At 35.7% G+C, this 16,946-nt stretch overlaps 1 protein-coding gene across 1 annotated transcript in view; it reads right to left on the reverse strand.

The window, feature by feature from the left end:
* The window catches only part of rdgB (retinal degeneration B), a 608,184-nt gene that overhangs the window by 531,448 nt on the left and 59,790 nt on the right, over window positions 1–16,946 (reverse strand). Inside the window, exon 3 of the mRNA XM_090391630.1 lies at window positions 1,926–2,058. Coding sequence (XP_090247756.1) covers window positions 1,926–2,058 — 133 coding nt within the window. The remainder of the gene's footprint in view (window positions 1–1,925; window positions 2,059–16,946) is intronic.

Below are 16,946 nucleotides of genomic sequence, written 5' to 3' on the forward strand. Positions count from 1 at the left end.
AGATGATGATAGTTGCAATTTGCTGTAGAAGGTGGATTGACCAGTAGAGACGGAGAGTTGTAGAGTGGGTGCCCTCCCTCTATGAGTCTTTGGACTTCTTGGAGGTGTCATGTAATAATAATAATAACGTATCATACAATTTGAGAATATATAAATTTTATCAAAATTATTCAAATTAAAGACAAAAGGCTTCACTTCGGTGATGTCAATTATTCAAATTAAATCAATATTGAATCCAACATTATTTCAAAGCCGAATAGAGAAACTACAAGAGTTTCATGCCGAATATAGAAACTATAAAAGTTTTGGTGGATCCAAGCGTAAGCAATTGTGCATCGCCGAAGTGAAGCCTTTTGGCTCTCTTATTTCAGTAATTCTTGGTGCCTTTTGTGATGTGACACCTTTTTTTGGCAACTCGAATGATAAAGTATAAGTTCTGTATCACTACAACCTGAGTACTTACATACATCTGGGTCTGGCTCCCACTGACGACACCTCAAAAAAGGTTGAAACCGGTCTGGGTAGTGACCCCCCCCTCCCATAATGTATAACATCATACATGTCTGCTAGAAGATGTGTTTCACATTATGGGAAATACTAAGGATAGTGATCGGACCTTGCTCCATCTTTACTACGAGTTGCCCCTGTCATGAAACGTTTGCTTACACTTGGATCAGCCGAAGCTTTTATAGTTTCTATATTCGGCACCACGAAAATCTTGTAGTCTCTCTATTCGGCTTTGAAATAATGTTGGATTCAATATCCACTTAATTTGAATAATTATGCATTGCCGAAGTGAAGCCTTTTGGCTCACTTATTTCAGTAATTCTTGGTGCCTTTTGTGATGTGACACCTTTTTTTTTTTGGTAACTCATATGGTCAAGACCTCAAAAAAGGTCGAAACTGGTTGAAAGCTTGGGTGATGAATGGCAATGCTGTAGCCCATGAAGTTTTAACTGAGACTCATCTGTTACCGTCACCCAGGTCCAGGGTGGGGAGTAATGAATGGCAATGCTGTAGCAATGAAGTTAACTGAGGCATGGCTGTTGCTGTTACCCCTCAGATGACATATGAGCAAATGAGCGGTTCTGCTTGGTGGTGGGGTGAGTCTGCCACGGTGTTGAGCCAACCGGTTCTAAGGGTTCTTCTCAGTGGCAGGGTGAGCCTGTTACTGAGGGAAACAACACTGAGTTTTTGGAGTTTGACCTGTACTTGAACATTCAGGATCGGCTGCTGCTGTCACCCAGATCCTTGGTGGAGGGAGGGTAATCAATAGCAATGCTGTAGCACATGAAGTTAACTGATGCACAGCTGTTGTGTTACCCCTCAGATGAGATATAAGCAAATGAGCAGCTCTGCTCAGAGGTGAGGTGAGCCTACCACGGTGTAGAGCCACCCGGTTCTGAGAGTTGTTCTCAGTGACAGCGTGAGCTTAATACTGAGGGGAACAACGCTGAGTTTTTGGAATTTGACCTGTACTTGAACATTCAAAACAGGTCTGGGTAATGACCCCCCCCCCCCCCATAATGTATAACATCATACATGTCTGCTAGGAGATGTGTTTTACATTATGGGAAATACTAAGGGTAGTGATCGGACCTTGCTCCACCTTTACTACGAGTTGTCCCCGTCATGAAAGGTATGCTTACGCTTGGATCTGCCGAAACTTTTATAGTTTCTATATTCGGCACCAAACTCTTGTAGTTTCTCTATTCGGCTCTGAAATAATGTTGGATTCAATATCCACTTAATTTGAATAATTGTGCATCGCCAACGTGAAGCCTTTTGGCTCTCTTATTTTAGTATAAATTTTAGTTTCATAAAAGTTAACGAATCAAATTTACTCGCCTTCTTACACTGACAATGTCAGAAATAGCCAAAAGCAGCAATAATAATCAAGAAAAATAGAAAACATAAATTTTTACCTGGTAAGTGACTGCCGATATGATAAATCTTATGTGTGTACTGGCCATTACCTCCTGGTCCATCAGAATATGGTTCATTTACCAATATTTCTACACCACTACCAGCCCCACGTGACTCTTCTCTACTTTTCCTCTGAAAAAAAAAAAAACATTAATAATTTTAAATATAATGATTATAATTACACTACTATGTTATTAAAATTATTCTGAGGGAAGGAAAAAAGAGGTTGTGAATCAACTAAACAGTACAAAATCATAGAAAATGTTTTTTTGATCAACATTATAAAAAATGGAATCCAACCTAAGTAAAGTAAGTTAAGATCAACTATAAACATTTAATCTGAAGGATATGCAAACAATAGCATGCACTGCAAACAGTGTGCAATAAATAATATCCAAAAAAAAAAAAAATTAAAGTGTGTCTATGGTCTCACCATTCCTATCATTATTATTATTTACGGCATCTCCATGGCATCCAGAGACTCATTGTGGGAGGCCCAAATCAACCATCATACACACAAATCCTACCATACCTTTCCTTGTATCCAGTCACCATCAGGAAACTCACAACCAATTCTGACAATCCATTCCACTCACTCACCACTCTCTACACAAAAAAAAAATGCATCCCCAACTAACCAAACTCTTACAACACTTCCATGGATGGCTCTTAGTTCTCTGTTTGTCATAATAATAAATTTAGTTTAATCCTTCATTCAAGTGTAAGCAAACAAAGTTTGCGCCTAAAGTATCTCCAGGACTGAGGCAACTCGTTGTAAAGGTGAACCAAGTTCTCATCACACCTTCTCTCAGTATCTCCCATAATGCAAAGCACATCTCCTTGCAGACATGTATAATGCTTTGCGTTAAGGGAAGGGCCACTACCCAGACCACTTTTGAACTTTACTGAATGTTCAAGTACAGGTCAAACTCCAAAAACTCAGCACTGATCCCCTCAGAAACAAGCTCACCCTGCTACCGAGAAGAACTCTCAGAACTAGTTGACTCTACACCATAGCAAGCTCATCCCACCACCGAGCAGAGCTGCTCATTTGCTCATATCTCATCTGAGGGATAACAGCAATAGTCGTGCCTCAGTTAACTTCATGGGCTACAGCATTGTCATTCATCACCCAAGATTCCAACTGGTTTCGACCTTTATTAAGGTCGAATCAGTGGGAGCCAGTCACAGAGGTGGTGATACCAAGGTTCCCTTAAAAAGGTGTCTCACCTTATTATTAAATTACTCTGGATTTAGAGAAGGAAGTTGGAAGTTGTTTTTTTCCCACTTGGATCGACTATAATAAATTTAGTTGAATCCTTTATCCAAGTGTAAGCAAACAAAGTTTGCGCCTGAAATATCTTCAGGAATGAGGCAACTCATGGTAAAGGTGGACAAAGCTCTCATCACTCCTTGTCACAGTATCTCCCATAATGCAAAGCACATCTCCTTGCGGACATGTATAATGCTATGCATTAAGGGAAGGGCCACTACCCAGACCGGTTACGACACCTTTATTGAAGTCTCGTCAATGGGAGCCAGACCCAGAGGTGGTGATACCAAGATGAAAGCAATGGAGAAGTCACCATTACCTATACGAGTTGCCAAAAGGTATCTCACCTTATTATTAAATTACTCAGGATTTAGAGAAAGATGTTGGAAATTTTTTCCCCCACTTGGTTGGACTATAATTAAAAAAGGTCGAAACAGGTCTGAGTGTGACTGACCGGTGGTGATACCAAGGTGAAAGCAATGGAGAAGTCATCTTTACCTATACGAGTTGCCAAAAGGTGTCTCACCTTATTATTAAATTACTCTGGATTTAGAGAAAGATGTTGGAAGTTTTTTTTTCCCACTTGGTTGGACTATAATAAAAAAGGACGAAACCAGTCTGGGTAGTGGCCCTTCCCTTAATGCATAGCATTACACGTGTCTGCAAGGAGATGTGTTTTGCATTATGGGAGATACTAAGACAAGGAGTGATGAGAGCTTGGTCCACCTTTACTGCGAGTTGCCTCAGTCCTGAAAATATTTCAGGCACAAACTTTGCTTACACTTGGATAAAAGATTAAACTAAATTTATTAGTCTAACCAAGTTGGGGGGGGGGGGAAATAATTTTGAACTTCTCTATTTGTCATATATTGAAAATTTGCTTGCATCAATTTTATAAAACCCATTTAATGTTAAACCCCTGGATTGGAGCATTGTTGTGAAGCAGGCAAACACCATGACTCAGCATTCCTCGTCTCTTCTCCTTTATGGCATCACAAAGCTTGTACAGGAGTGAAACATAGCATATTGCATTCACAGTGGTATTCCTTTGCTTGAAGTCAATCAGGTGAATTCCCTGTCAATCCCAAAAGATTGTTGTCATGATCGTCTTGGTGGACCAAGTAACCTTGGCTTTTCTCGGCAGTGCTTCACCTGGTTTGCACCGCTCAATGGATTCCCTTTTGGAAAGAGGACCATAATAAAGGACCATGGTTTCATCTCCAGTGGAAATTGATTCCAGTAGGTATCTAATTGAATACTGAATGAACAAGGATGGGCTGGCAATTTGGAATTTAACTGCCCAAATTGTATTTTTGGCTTAAACCACAAATAGATGGTACAATATGACAGAATTTCATGCTAGCTAGGGAGTGATAAACAAAAAAAAAAAAAAAACTGGTGAGATCTTTCTAAGCAATAAATACAAAATGCTATATTCAGGGAATAAAAATCATGAAAAAGGAATAGCTATAGTATTCAACACTAAATATGAGGCTAATCTTCTTGAATGGCAGGCGTTCTCAAGTAGAGTGATGTGTGCAAATATCAGAATGGGAAATGGGACAATGACACATATTTGTGCCTACGGTCCCACAGAAGGATCTACTAAAGTAGAAGTGGAGGAATTCTTTGATACTTTCTAGAAAGCAACTGACACAATGAAAAGGAAAAGTTGGTCCATATAGGGGATCTGAATAGCAGAGTAGGAAATAATTGTCAGACATACAGAAATACTTTGGGAAAATTTGGACAAAAGAGCTAATAATAATGGCAAATACCTGTTGGATTTCTGCTCAGGACATGGAATGGTTATTACTAACACAATGTTCCAACATAAAAATGTGCATAAATTCCAATGGAGAGAAGAGGAAAGGAATAAGAAAAGTCACATTGATTACCATATTGTTGATAGTGAAGTTTTCTCACTGGTGCATGACACTCGAGTCTACAGAGGATTTGAAATTGGAAGTGATCACCATTCAGTTTTGAGCAGGATAAAACTGAATTTCATATTGAAAAGAAGATGTAAGTTTTAAAGCGAATAAAAGTTGAGCAGCTCTCAGGTGTTAACTGTAGACTAAAATACACAACCGATATTCAAGAAAAAATGAAAGAGTTTGAGCATAAGAACCAAGATTTGGAGATTCAATGGCAAGCCCTGAAGAAAACATTGATTGATTCAGGCAGAAAGGCATGTGGTGAGATTGTCTGCAAGAACAGAAAAATTAGAACTCCATGGTGGACAGAGGAAGTTAAAGAGGCAGCAAAGAGAAAAGAAGAAAGTATATTGAAAGTTCCTAGTGAATAATTCAGCTTATACTCTTAAAGAATACAGAGACAAATGTAAGAAAGCTAAACACTGTGTAAAGATAGCTAAGCAAAAGTCATGTGAAGACTTTATCAAGAACATAGAAAACAAATATCAGGAAGGAGGAAAAATATTCTGGATGCTGCTGAAAAAGCTCAGAAAAGGGAAAAAGAATATTGTAAAAGGAATTATGATAAAGATGACATGAAAAACTGGATAAATATATATCCTTGATGTATCATGTAATTACTTTGAAAAATCAATAAATGAAACAAGCAGTGACAGCACAGTGGTAAAAAACACTGAACAGGCATGCAACGAGGATTACATATCAATACTTGAAGTAGAATACGAAGTATGGCTATTAAATAACAAGACTGGTTGCAAAAATGCTGTTTATTATTACAATTGTACAACTTAATTGTTATCCCTTTCAACATACTCCCCTCATCTATCTATACACCGTTGCATATGAATTTTCCGTTGTTGGAAGCAGTGCTGCAAGTCGTCAGTTGTTATCTAGTTCAGTAGCGCTGCCATTTTCTCCTTTACCTCATCCAGTGACTGGAAATGGGTGCCCTTCAAACTGAATTTCAACTTTGGAAAAAGATAAAAGTCGCATGGAGCTAAATCTGGCAAGTAAGGTAGATGGTCCAACACTGGGATCTCCTTATCAGCCAGATACTGCTTTACAGACAGTGCACTGTGGGCTGGATTGTTCAGATGGAGTCTCCATCTGAACAATGCTTGCATTCTCCAGATGGAGAATGCAAGCATTGTTCTTCCACAGATTGGGTCTCTTCTTCGTCACTTGTTCTCTCAGCTTGGCCAGAACCTCAAGGTAATAATGTTGGTTAACTGTCTGACCCTCTGGTACCCATTCAACCATTACCATGCCACTGATATAAAAAAATTAAAAAAAAACGATCAGCATTACCTTCAGTTTTGACTTGCTCATTCTTGCTTTTTTCATTCTCGGTAATGTGGGAGTTTTCCAGTGCATCGATTGTCTCTTTGTTTCTGGATTGTAGTGGAAAATCCACATCTCATCACATGTGACAATCTTCTCCTGCAAGTCTGGCTCTGCTGTCAGCCATTTCATTATATCAGTGCAAATTTGCTCCTGACATAAGTTTTTGGGAACCATTTTGGCACAGACTTTGTTCATGTTCAATTGCTCAAGCAAAATTTCTCGTACAGTCTCCTTATCAACGTGCACCATGTTTGCTCTCATCCAAATGCTTAATCGACGATCGTTGTGGACAATTTCATTAGTTTTTGCAACGTTTTGTTCGGTTGCTGCCGTGACAGGGCGACCCAGTCATTCATCATCTTCAACATTTTTTCGGCTTTCAGCAAAGCGTTTGTGCTATTCAAACATTCGCGCACATGACATTACATTATCACCGTATACCCCTGCAACAGTTTCAAACACTCGATTGGCGATTTCTTCAATTTCGCAAGGAATTTGAGATTAACGAGCTGCTCGAGTTTAACATTAGAGATTATTCTGGCAAAGCGACTTTACAAGCGCTTCTTTTATAATTGCCTACAGAATAACTACGAGCGACAATGAATAATGCTCATCTCCACTGCTTCTAGAAACTTCAAGGTCATTCACGGTGCAAGTGCATCCCACTGCTACAATTACACGAATCACAGCACACCTTGTCTCATTATTTAATAGCCACACCTTGTAAGCTATTGAAAGCCTGAAAGGTGGAAATGCAACAGGAGTAGATGATATTCGACCAGAAATGCTCATGTATGGAGGTCTAAAAGTCTTGCAGTGGCTGCACCGCATAGTTCAGAAGGCTTGGACAGAGGGACAAATTCTAGATAATTGGAGTAGAGCTCTCATAGTACTCATAAACAAAAAGGGAAATAAAACTGAATGCGAGAATTACAGAGGTATTTCTCTATTGAATGTTTCTGGTAAGATTTATTTAAGTATACTTGAGAAACGGAAAAGGATTGTGGAAGAGAAGCTTGGTGAAGAACAAGCTGGATTCAGGCCGAATAGTGGCTGTCAGGATCAGATTTTCACTTTACGACAAATAGTTGAGAAATTGTGGGAATATAACAAAGATCTGTATTTAAGTTTTGTACACCTGCAAAAGACATAACAAGGTGCCAACAGAAAAGCTATTCAAAATGCTACAATTATGTGGTGTCGATGGAGCATTATAACAAGCAATACTCAGTCCTTATTTGAGTTGTTAGTTAGTAGTTAGAATTGAAGGAAGTAGAGGAAGATGGTTTGATGTTAAATCGGTCTGGTGTTAGACAAGGATGTACATTATCCCCTCTGTTATTCATTACCTATATGGATCACATTATGAAGGAAAACGATATTAAACCTAACATCAAAACTGGAGATGTTAATCTGATCACTTTACTTTATGCAGATGATGTTCATACTTTTGTTAAGATTCCCTAACTAAATAGAATAACTGTTATAATAAATTTGGTATGAAAATTAGCAATAGCAAGAAAAGACAATGAAAATAGGCAGAAACACTGAAAATATCAAATTTTACTTCTATAGGTTCATGCATAAATGCATGAATCTATAGAACAATAAAACATTTCAGCTTCTTAGGTATAATTTTTAGTGAAGACGGTAAATTAAATATGGAAATAGACAACAGAATTAACAGTCAGTATAGTAAGAAGTCAACTGAATAAATTCATAAGGAATAAGAGAGAAGTTAGTCAAAATGCTAAATTAGATGTATACAAGACAGCGTTAAAACCAATTTTAACTTATGGATCTGGGAGCTGAGTTAGAAATAAAACACTTGACCAAAGACTAGAGACCACAGATATTAGGGTCTTGAGAAAGATTAGAGGCATGTACAGCTGGCATCAATGGCAATATCATATTAAAAATGAGGATATTAGGAAAGAACTTGACATTGTTAGCATTCAGGAATGTGTTAGCAGAGCTAATCTCAGGTGGTATGGTCACATAAACATAATGGGAGAGGAAAGATTAGCAAAACAAGTGTTCTGTGTCAGGTTGGCAGGAAAAAGACCCAGAGAAAGACCAAGATATAGGTGGATTGATACGGTAAAAAAAGTGCCTTAGAAGACAGAAATATAAGATCTGATAATGTTGGAGTCTTGACAGATATCAGATTGATTTGGAAGAAAATTGTTGATAGGAAGTTACTAATGATTCGAGTTCTTCATGTAATACTATCATAATATCCTGTACACCCCTTGAGTGTACATGTCAGGAATTTGATGATGACATTCATTTCCAATAAACTGACTTCCCCATTCATTTACTCACTTTTCTAGCCTATTCACATCCTCTTGAAGGACAAAACATCAGCACCATAAGTAATAATCCTTGAAAACTTTGCATAATCTGCAAACAACTATAGTTCTGTGACAATATATAGATTGAACAGTAATGATTTGATCCTAGTAATGAAACTTATGGAACTCAACAGTGTTCAGTGCTGGGATCAGATCAATGCTACCTGATGCTGCTCCCCCATATACAACCTCTCAGATATCTATCCAATCCAGTCACCAATCCAATGGACTAACTTGATATCCACATGTTGCAACTTTAAAACCAACTTGTCATGTGCCACCTGTAAAATGGCTTTGAACAATCTAACAAATGGCAGCATATGCCTTATCCCCATCCACTGCACCTATTAGCCTATTCTAAAAATTAACAAGATTACTAAAACAAGAACACCCTTCAACAAATCTATGCTAGCCTGCATAAATAATATTGCCCTTATCTGTCCAATCTGTATGAGTTCTTACCAAATTCTCCAAAATCTTAACTACAGAAGAAATACAAACAGACCTGTAGTCTGATACCTCCATTCTACTACCACGATTATGCAATGGCACTATTTTACCCTACAGCCACTCTTCAGGAACCTGTTCCATTGCAAAACTTTTAACAGACAAATTAATGGCACAATCAGTTCCACAACATAATCTCTTAAAATATTTTATGTTTAGCATACTCAATATTAGGAATACATCATCTTCATTCACTTCTATCACTTTACCGCTCATTATCCTTCTAGAAATAAAGCCTGCTGTACCAGGATGGATCACTAATAAGGAGATCATTAACTAGCTCAACTATGTCATTTAGAGTGGTTACCCAAGTCCCATCTCCTGTCAGTTTTCTTCCTACTTGCTACACTGCAAAAAAAAACTCTTTGGGACTCTCCTTGGATTGCAGCACTAGTCTCCTCTTCTCTTCTGAAAGACTAGGGTCCTAATTAGATGGGTTGCCCTCTATGGGAACCTGATGGCAACCTAGGATGTACACTGGGATCTCAAACTGTCATTGTTCCCTATATTTGGGAAGTTTAATGCATCTATATTTATTTAATACATTTTGGAAAATTATGGAGACAACTACCGTGTTTGAGTAAAACTTTAGTTTAAACTAAAATCCACATTCGATCGACCTTTATATCAAGGTCATCTTCTGGAGCATATGTACAGAGAAACAAGCTGCACTACAATTTACATGGTTTGTTAAAGTTACTGATCAGCCATTAAAACAATTATTGCCCAGACCTCTTGTGAGGAAAAAAAAACCTTACATTAACGCTAGAGTCCTATAATTAATATTATCTATTGGTTGTAAAATTACATTGGGAACAACAAGTCTATATATATATAAATATATATATATATAAATTCCAACCAGTTGGTATGGAATGATTTCCAATACTAGCTGAAGGATGTCTAGAGTCCTGAAGTATGCTGGATACTAAATACTAAGTAGGCTGAATGTGTGCCATCCAGATTGTTGGAATTTTCATGCCACAATTATTGTTGATATTTGGGTAGTTTATCAGAATTTCGCAGGCTTACTTAAATTTTCTTTCATACCAGGTTTTTGTATGGTGTAAAGAGCGAGTACTTTTCCAGTTATTTGGTATATTTATTTAAATCAGGCTGATTTCTGAGAGCACTACAGATTCCAAAAATAGTCGTTTTCTTCTAAATTTACTGCAATGGAGCATGGTGGTCTTTTTCCAATTGATTCTATGAGCTGAATCTAAAGCATAGTCTGCAAGGCACAATCGAACACAAAAAATAAATCTTGACTGCAGATTTATTTTTTGTGTTCTTCCATGCAGATATTGGCTATTCCTGGTTTTGGGATAGCAATGACAACTAACCTATACCAAGAATCCAGAAGTCTTTCCTGTGTGTTGTATATTAAGAAAAGGAGATCCATAAAAGATGATGGAAGATGTTTTATCATTTCATAATGCATGTCATCAGAACCCACTGCACTAAGGTGATACAGTAAGTGCTCTTTTTAGTTCGTCCTTAACAAATGGGTGATTGTATCGCTCAAGCCACTGGTAGAAAAAAAATTAGCTGCTGTCCTTCTCTCTGTTGCTCTCTCAATATCAAAAGTTCAGGAGGAGATATGAAAAAGTACTCCAGTCAGCCTAGAGAGCATTCTTCTACATGGATGCCCATTTTCCACATGGGCATCCATGTAGAAAATCGCGATTTATTGACAGCAAAATGTATTATAAATAATCAAGTAGATGATACTGTATTCTTAGAAAGGGATTTAAATCCCTTTCTAAGAATATTTCTAAGAATATAATTAGAACATGGTTCATATGAAGACATTGTACAAATAACAGGAAAATTATCACTTCCATAGATATTGTTTTCGACATCCCACATGAGCACAGGAAAAATGAAAGCAGTGTAAAATTAATTGTAGAACATGAGTATGAAGGCAGAAAGCATTGAATCCATTATTTAAAAGGGATAGGTCATTATTGTCAAGGATTCATTCAATGATATCTCATCCATTTGAGTCGGCACCACCCCTCAAAGTCACTGACAAGAGTATGATTTTAAGTTTCAGTAAGGAAATACCTTGAGTAGACATATTACTTACTATCAGTGCTTTTTTTCTGGCAGTACGCAATACCGGCACCTTTTTTTCTTAAGTTTTTAAAAATTTGCGATTTATTGACAGCAAAATGTATTATAAATAATCAAGTAGATGATACTGTATTCTTAGAAAGGGATTTAAATCCCTTTCTAAGAATATTTCTAAGAATAATCTGGCTGTTTCCTTACTGACTCCTAGCTGTATAGTAAGTAGCCTAGTAATTATTCACCTGTCATAGCCAACAATTCCCCTAACTTTCACCACATTTTTATTTGTCTGTGCAGAAAATAGCAAAACCAGAATATCTGGCTCAGACAGTCATCGCCATAAACTTTTTTTTAGGTGTTGGTATACTTCTGTAGCAAATTTTCCTAATTTACAGTAAAATTTTATCACAGTTCTCTGCTCCATGATGCAACTTCTGACACACTCCACTCACACTCTCTTACTTCAATGGTTGCCACACAAAAACTGCTGCATCACTTGACTCGAAAGTTCACTTGCGATTACAACACACTCTAACAGTCGAACCTATAAACACATTTACTTTTATTCAAAAGTAACAGCAAAAAAGGTCTGTGATGTAAAAAATCAATCTAATTACTTAATGGGCACACTGCGTAACAACAGATTCAGTCTTTCTTCATAACCACAACTTCTTTCCCCTCTATGAGACTGATGTGGTGTATGTATGGGCAATTTTGCAGCCATACATAAACCATTTTTTTTCCACTTTGTTTAAACATGTTGTTTCCAGACTGTTATCATTCTATCTATCTATCTATCTATATATTTAAAAGCAGAGGTAATAGGGTACATCCTTGCCCATACTCTTAATGTCTTTCCATTCTGATATTTGTTCTAATTTGACTGCTATTTTATTTCCTATGTTCTTGAATAGATTGCAAGAGCTGGTTTGGTATATTCAGAACAGTTAATAAATTAAATAATTCTTCTTATTTATTGAATTTATTTATTGAATAGACTGTAAGAGCTGGTTTGGTATATTCAGAACAGTTAATATTTTAAATAAATCTTGTCTATTAATTTTATCAAAGGCTTTTTCATAATCAATGAAGGCCATATATGTTTCTTTTTGAAATTCTCTTCACTTTTTCAATTAATATTTTTAAAATGAAAATTGACTCTATGGAAGAGCAGCCTTTTCAGAATCCATTCTATTCTTCTAGTAGTTTGTCCTCTACAATATTGTTTACTTACTCTTAATATTTCAATTAACTCTTAATTATAATAAATTTAGTTTAATCCTTTATCCAAGTATAAGCAAACAAGGTTTGCACCTGAAATATTTTCAGGATTGAGGCAACTCATGGTAAAAGTGGACCAAGCTCTCATCGTCTTAGTATCACCCATAATGCAAAGCACATCTCCTTGTGGACATCAATAATACTATGCATTAAGGGAAGGGCCATTACCCAGACTGGTTTCAACCTTTATTGAGGTCTCTTCAATGGGAGCCAGACCCAGTGGTGGTGATACTAAGGTGGAAGTAATGGAGAAGTCATATTTACCTATACGAGTTGCCAAGAGGTGTCTCACCTTATTATTAAATTATTCTGGATTTAGAGAAAAATGTTGGAAGTTTTTTTTTTTTTCTCGTATAGGTAAATATGACTTCTCCATTACTTCCACCTTAGTATCACCACCTCTGGGTCTGGCTCCCACTGACGAGACCTCAATAAAGGTCGAAACCGGTTTGGGTAATGGTCCTTCCCTTAATGCATAGCATTATACATTTCTGCAAGGAGATCTGCTTTGCATTATGGGAGATACTGAGGCAAGGAGTGATGAGAGCTCGGTCCACCTTTACTACGAGTTGCTTACTCTTGGATAAAGGATTAAACTAAATTTAATATAGTCTAACCAAGTGGAGAAAAAAAAACTTCTACTCTTAACATTTTACTTTTTTACTTACTCTTACTCAATTGCCAGAGCCTCTGCTACTAAACGCTCATGCAAAAAGTTAAGTAAGTCTGAGCGCAGTTAGTAGTTGGAAGGTGATCAATCGTTCAATACCGTTGGCACACTCTCCCTCGATGAGTCTTTGGACTCCCTGGAGGTGTCACATAATAATAATAATATTCCTGCATATATTTTGTACTTTGCATTTAGCAGACTAATTCTCCCATAGTTATTGCGGTCATCTTAATTTCCTTTTTTTTTTTCATTGGGATAACCAGTGCTTTTTTTTTTTTTTTTTTTTTTTTTTTTTTTTTTTTTTTTGAGTTTTTCCACAAATCTAGACTATGTTAAAGAATTTTAGAAGTCTTTTGTTAAAACGCACTTGCATTTTTGTACAGTTTCATGTTTATATTGTCTTCTCCTGATGTTTCCCTAGTTTTTCTTATTTATTGTATTTTTTAGTTCTGACATCGTAATATTTTCTGTTAAATCATTCTGTGCTATATAAAATTTTACTTCATTATTACCAATCCAGAAATTGTGAAAATATGGAACCCATTTTTCTAAATCAATTGTTTGTTTTTTTACATTTTTTTTTTAATTTATAGATATAGATTTTTGGCTGTAGCTTAGTTATATCCTTTTCTAGTTCAGTTATAAAATTATTCCATTTCTCTCTATGTTTTTTTTTTCCTTACTTCTCATTTTGCAACTGTTTCTTTTGCACTCTATTTTTGCTTCTACTGTTTGGAATTAACTTTATTTTATTCTTCTGTTTCTTTGTTCTAGTTTCATAGTCCTGTTATTTTATTCCATTTACTCTTTATACCTAATCTTTCTGATGCTGCTTTTGTCAGGATTTGTTTCAGATTTTCCTATTCCTCTTCAATATCATATATGATTCATGTATGGTTTCTCTTTTTAAATCAGTGCATTTCTGATGTTGTCTAGTATTGTGACCTTGTAATGAAGAAATTTTGTACCTCGGCTGATAGTTATTTTCCCCTTTACTTATTTTTAGCCATTTTGGTTTAAATCAAATTTTTGCCACTACCATAAAATAATCAGAGTTTAATTCAAAGTCTCAATATATTCCTCCATGTAGGATTTATTCGACTAATTTAAAATTTGCAATAATATAGTCAGTAACGGACATCTTCTAGCTGACCATATACTGATGTATTTCTTTATGTTTAAATATGGAGTTCATTATTCGCATATTATTATAAATGAAAAAATCTTGCGGTATGTGTCCATTTTGATTACATGTATCTTCACCAAATCTCCTTATGTTTAGTTTGTATTTCCTGTTTTCTATTCTGGCATTTAAATCCTCTGATAGTAGTAAATAATCTGTTTTATTACTATGACTTTCTCCAGTTCTTTGTAAAAGGTGTTGTTGTCTTCTTCTCTCTGCTCTTCTGGTGCATATGCTCCAATTGTTATGTAACCTCTTAATTTTTCAAGTCTAATTTTAGTTGTTCATCAAGTTCCTCTTCTTTGTGTGTGATGGTCCTTACATTCCAAGTTGTGATTTTCATTATATGTTCCTTCTTCCAGTCTCGTTCACCTTTCCTAAGTCATGGCTGTTTCACTGATGATCCGTCAAACTTTTCTTTGGCTGAGACTTGAAAGTATATTAAATTTCCCCAAGACAGGTAACTAGCCTTTCATTGGGTAAGTCCAGTGGTAGGGTTGCTACCAAGGTCTCTGGACAGGCAGTTCTAAGAGTATTTGCTCTGTTAGGGTTATATCACCCATATCCAGTTGCCAGTGCTTCAATTGTACTTTTAGAACAGGGTGGACCATGAGTAGGTGAGGCTGGCATCTGAGTGGAATAGGCTATACATTGCATTTCACCACCCCTTCACACCTCAAGCTACATAATCTATGAAACATAACTACATTATCTAATCAAAGTCTTGTAGAAAGGTATAAATTTGTTTAATTCTACTTATCAGTGACCCTCTAAATATCAAAAAGGTTTGTATGGATCACTATCATTATGTATCCTGAACTTTTAAGATCTTTTTCATTTTCTGTAGTGCAATCGCAACCAAGTTAACAAAGGAACATACATGCCAATCTACTAATTAAATTACATCGCACCATAAAACACACATCTTTTCTCAATTAACCAACATCTGATATTTATTTTTTATTTGGAATCAGTCTCTCCACCCCTATCAATGTGCTACAGTTTAAATCTCTTAATTTTATATTATTTTATAAGTAATTATTAATATTTATATAAAATTACATAAAAATTATTTTATGTAAATTTTATATTACTTCCTTTCAGAATAGATGATACAATGTCAACCTCCAATTCGAGACTGTGAAAGTCAAGACTGTGTTCTAAAACGCTGAACCCGACTGCCAAGTTGCCAGAGAAGATAGCATACTCTCCAACCAACAGGTTGTGGATTCAAATCCTATGATAAGTATGGATGTTTGTAAAAGATTGCTTTTAATGCATCTGTGTAGCATCTTGAATTTATAAGATATATCTTTAAGAAGAAATAAAAATAATTAAATAAATTATACATGCAATAAATAAAAGGTGTATTTTTCCCAATATTAAAAAAAAAAAAAATCAATTAATTAGTTCGATTACATTTTTTTTTATTCTTCCTACATTTGCAGATTCCAATGTACATTGCATTCTGAAAAAATTATATTTTACAAAGTCTGCACATGTTAAAATTCTCAAAGCCTATTTAGAAGGTAACATGTTGGATAAGAAAAATTCATGTACAGTGATATTCTCGTAATTTACAAAGGAATTTGATAATTGCCACATGATAGGAAGGAGAAAAGAGATAACAGGCTGGTTAAATGGAACAGATCTCTGAAGGATGCAGGAAAAATATGTATGATAACATAGTGACTCAAAAAACAGTGGTATGATGTGGAATTGTTCTTGGGCACTGTCATTTAACTTATTTGTTAATGATATTTCATGGCAACTGACTGAGGTGTTTCAGTTGTTTGTTGATGATGCAGAGTTATCCAGTGCTTTTTTTTGTTGTTTAAAAAAAAGATCCTGGTACTCATTTGTTGTTTATCAGGAAAAACTGAAAATTAAAGGAATATGAAAAGAAAACCAAAAAATTATTTACTATACTGTTTTCGGAATAAGCACAAATTAAGTATATAACACTGTTTATTAAGCATAAATTTATTATATAAATATATATAAAAAATACAAAATGTATATGATAATTTTTAATAAAAAATTTCAAAAGTTTTATTTGGTTCTCATTCAGCACGATATGACAACTTCTTTCCTTACTATCTGTGTCTACTGCCAAATGACATTTCCTAAGCATCCATAAATTACTATATTTTGCCAGATCAAAGTGTGTCAGTGTTGGACCTACAAATTTAACAAACAGCAGTGAGGAAATTGTTTTTGTTATCAAAAAGCTTTGACTGGGATAGTGATCAGATTCATTTGTGAAAATCCTCATTCACATTCACTTATTGCAATCATTGCCATATTCAGAGAGTCCATCAAAGGCTTCAATTTTTTTTCTGAACACCCTGTTCAGTTAAGTATTTCTTAAATCCATGAATTGTAGTGCATTAATTTA

Source organism: Typopeltis vanoorti, chromosome 4, assembly GCF_054136105.1.
Source record: "Typopeltis vanoorti isolate ZY-2024b chromosome 4, IOZ_Tvanoo_1.0, whole genome shotgun sequence".
In the NCBI taxonomy this organism is placed as follows: Eukaryota; Metazoa; Arthropoda; class Arachnida; order Uropygi; family Thelyphonidae; genus Typopeltis; species Typopeltis vanoorti.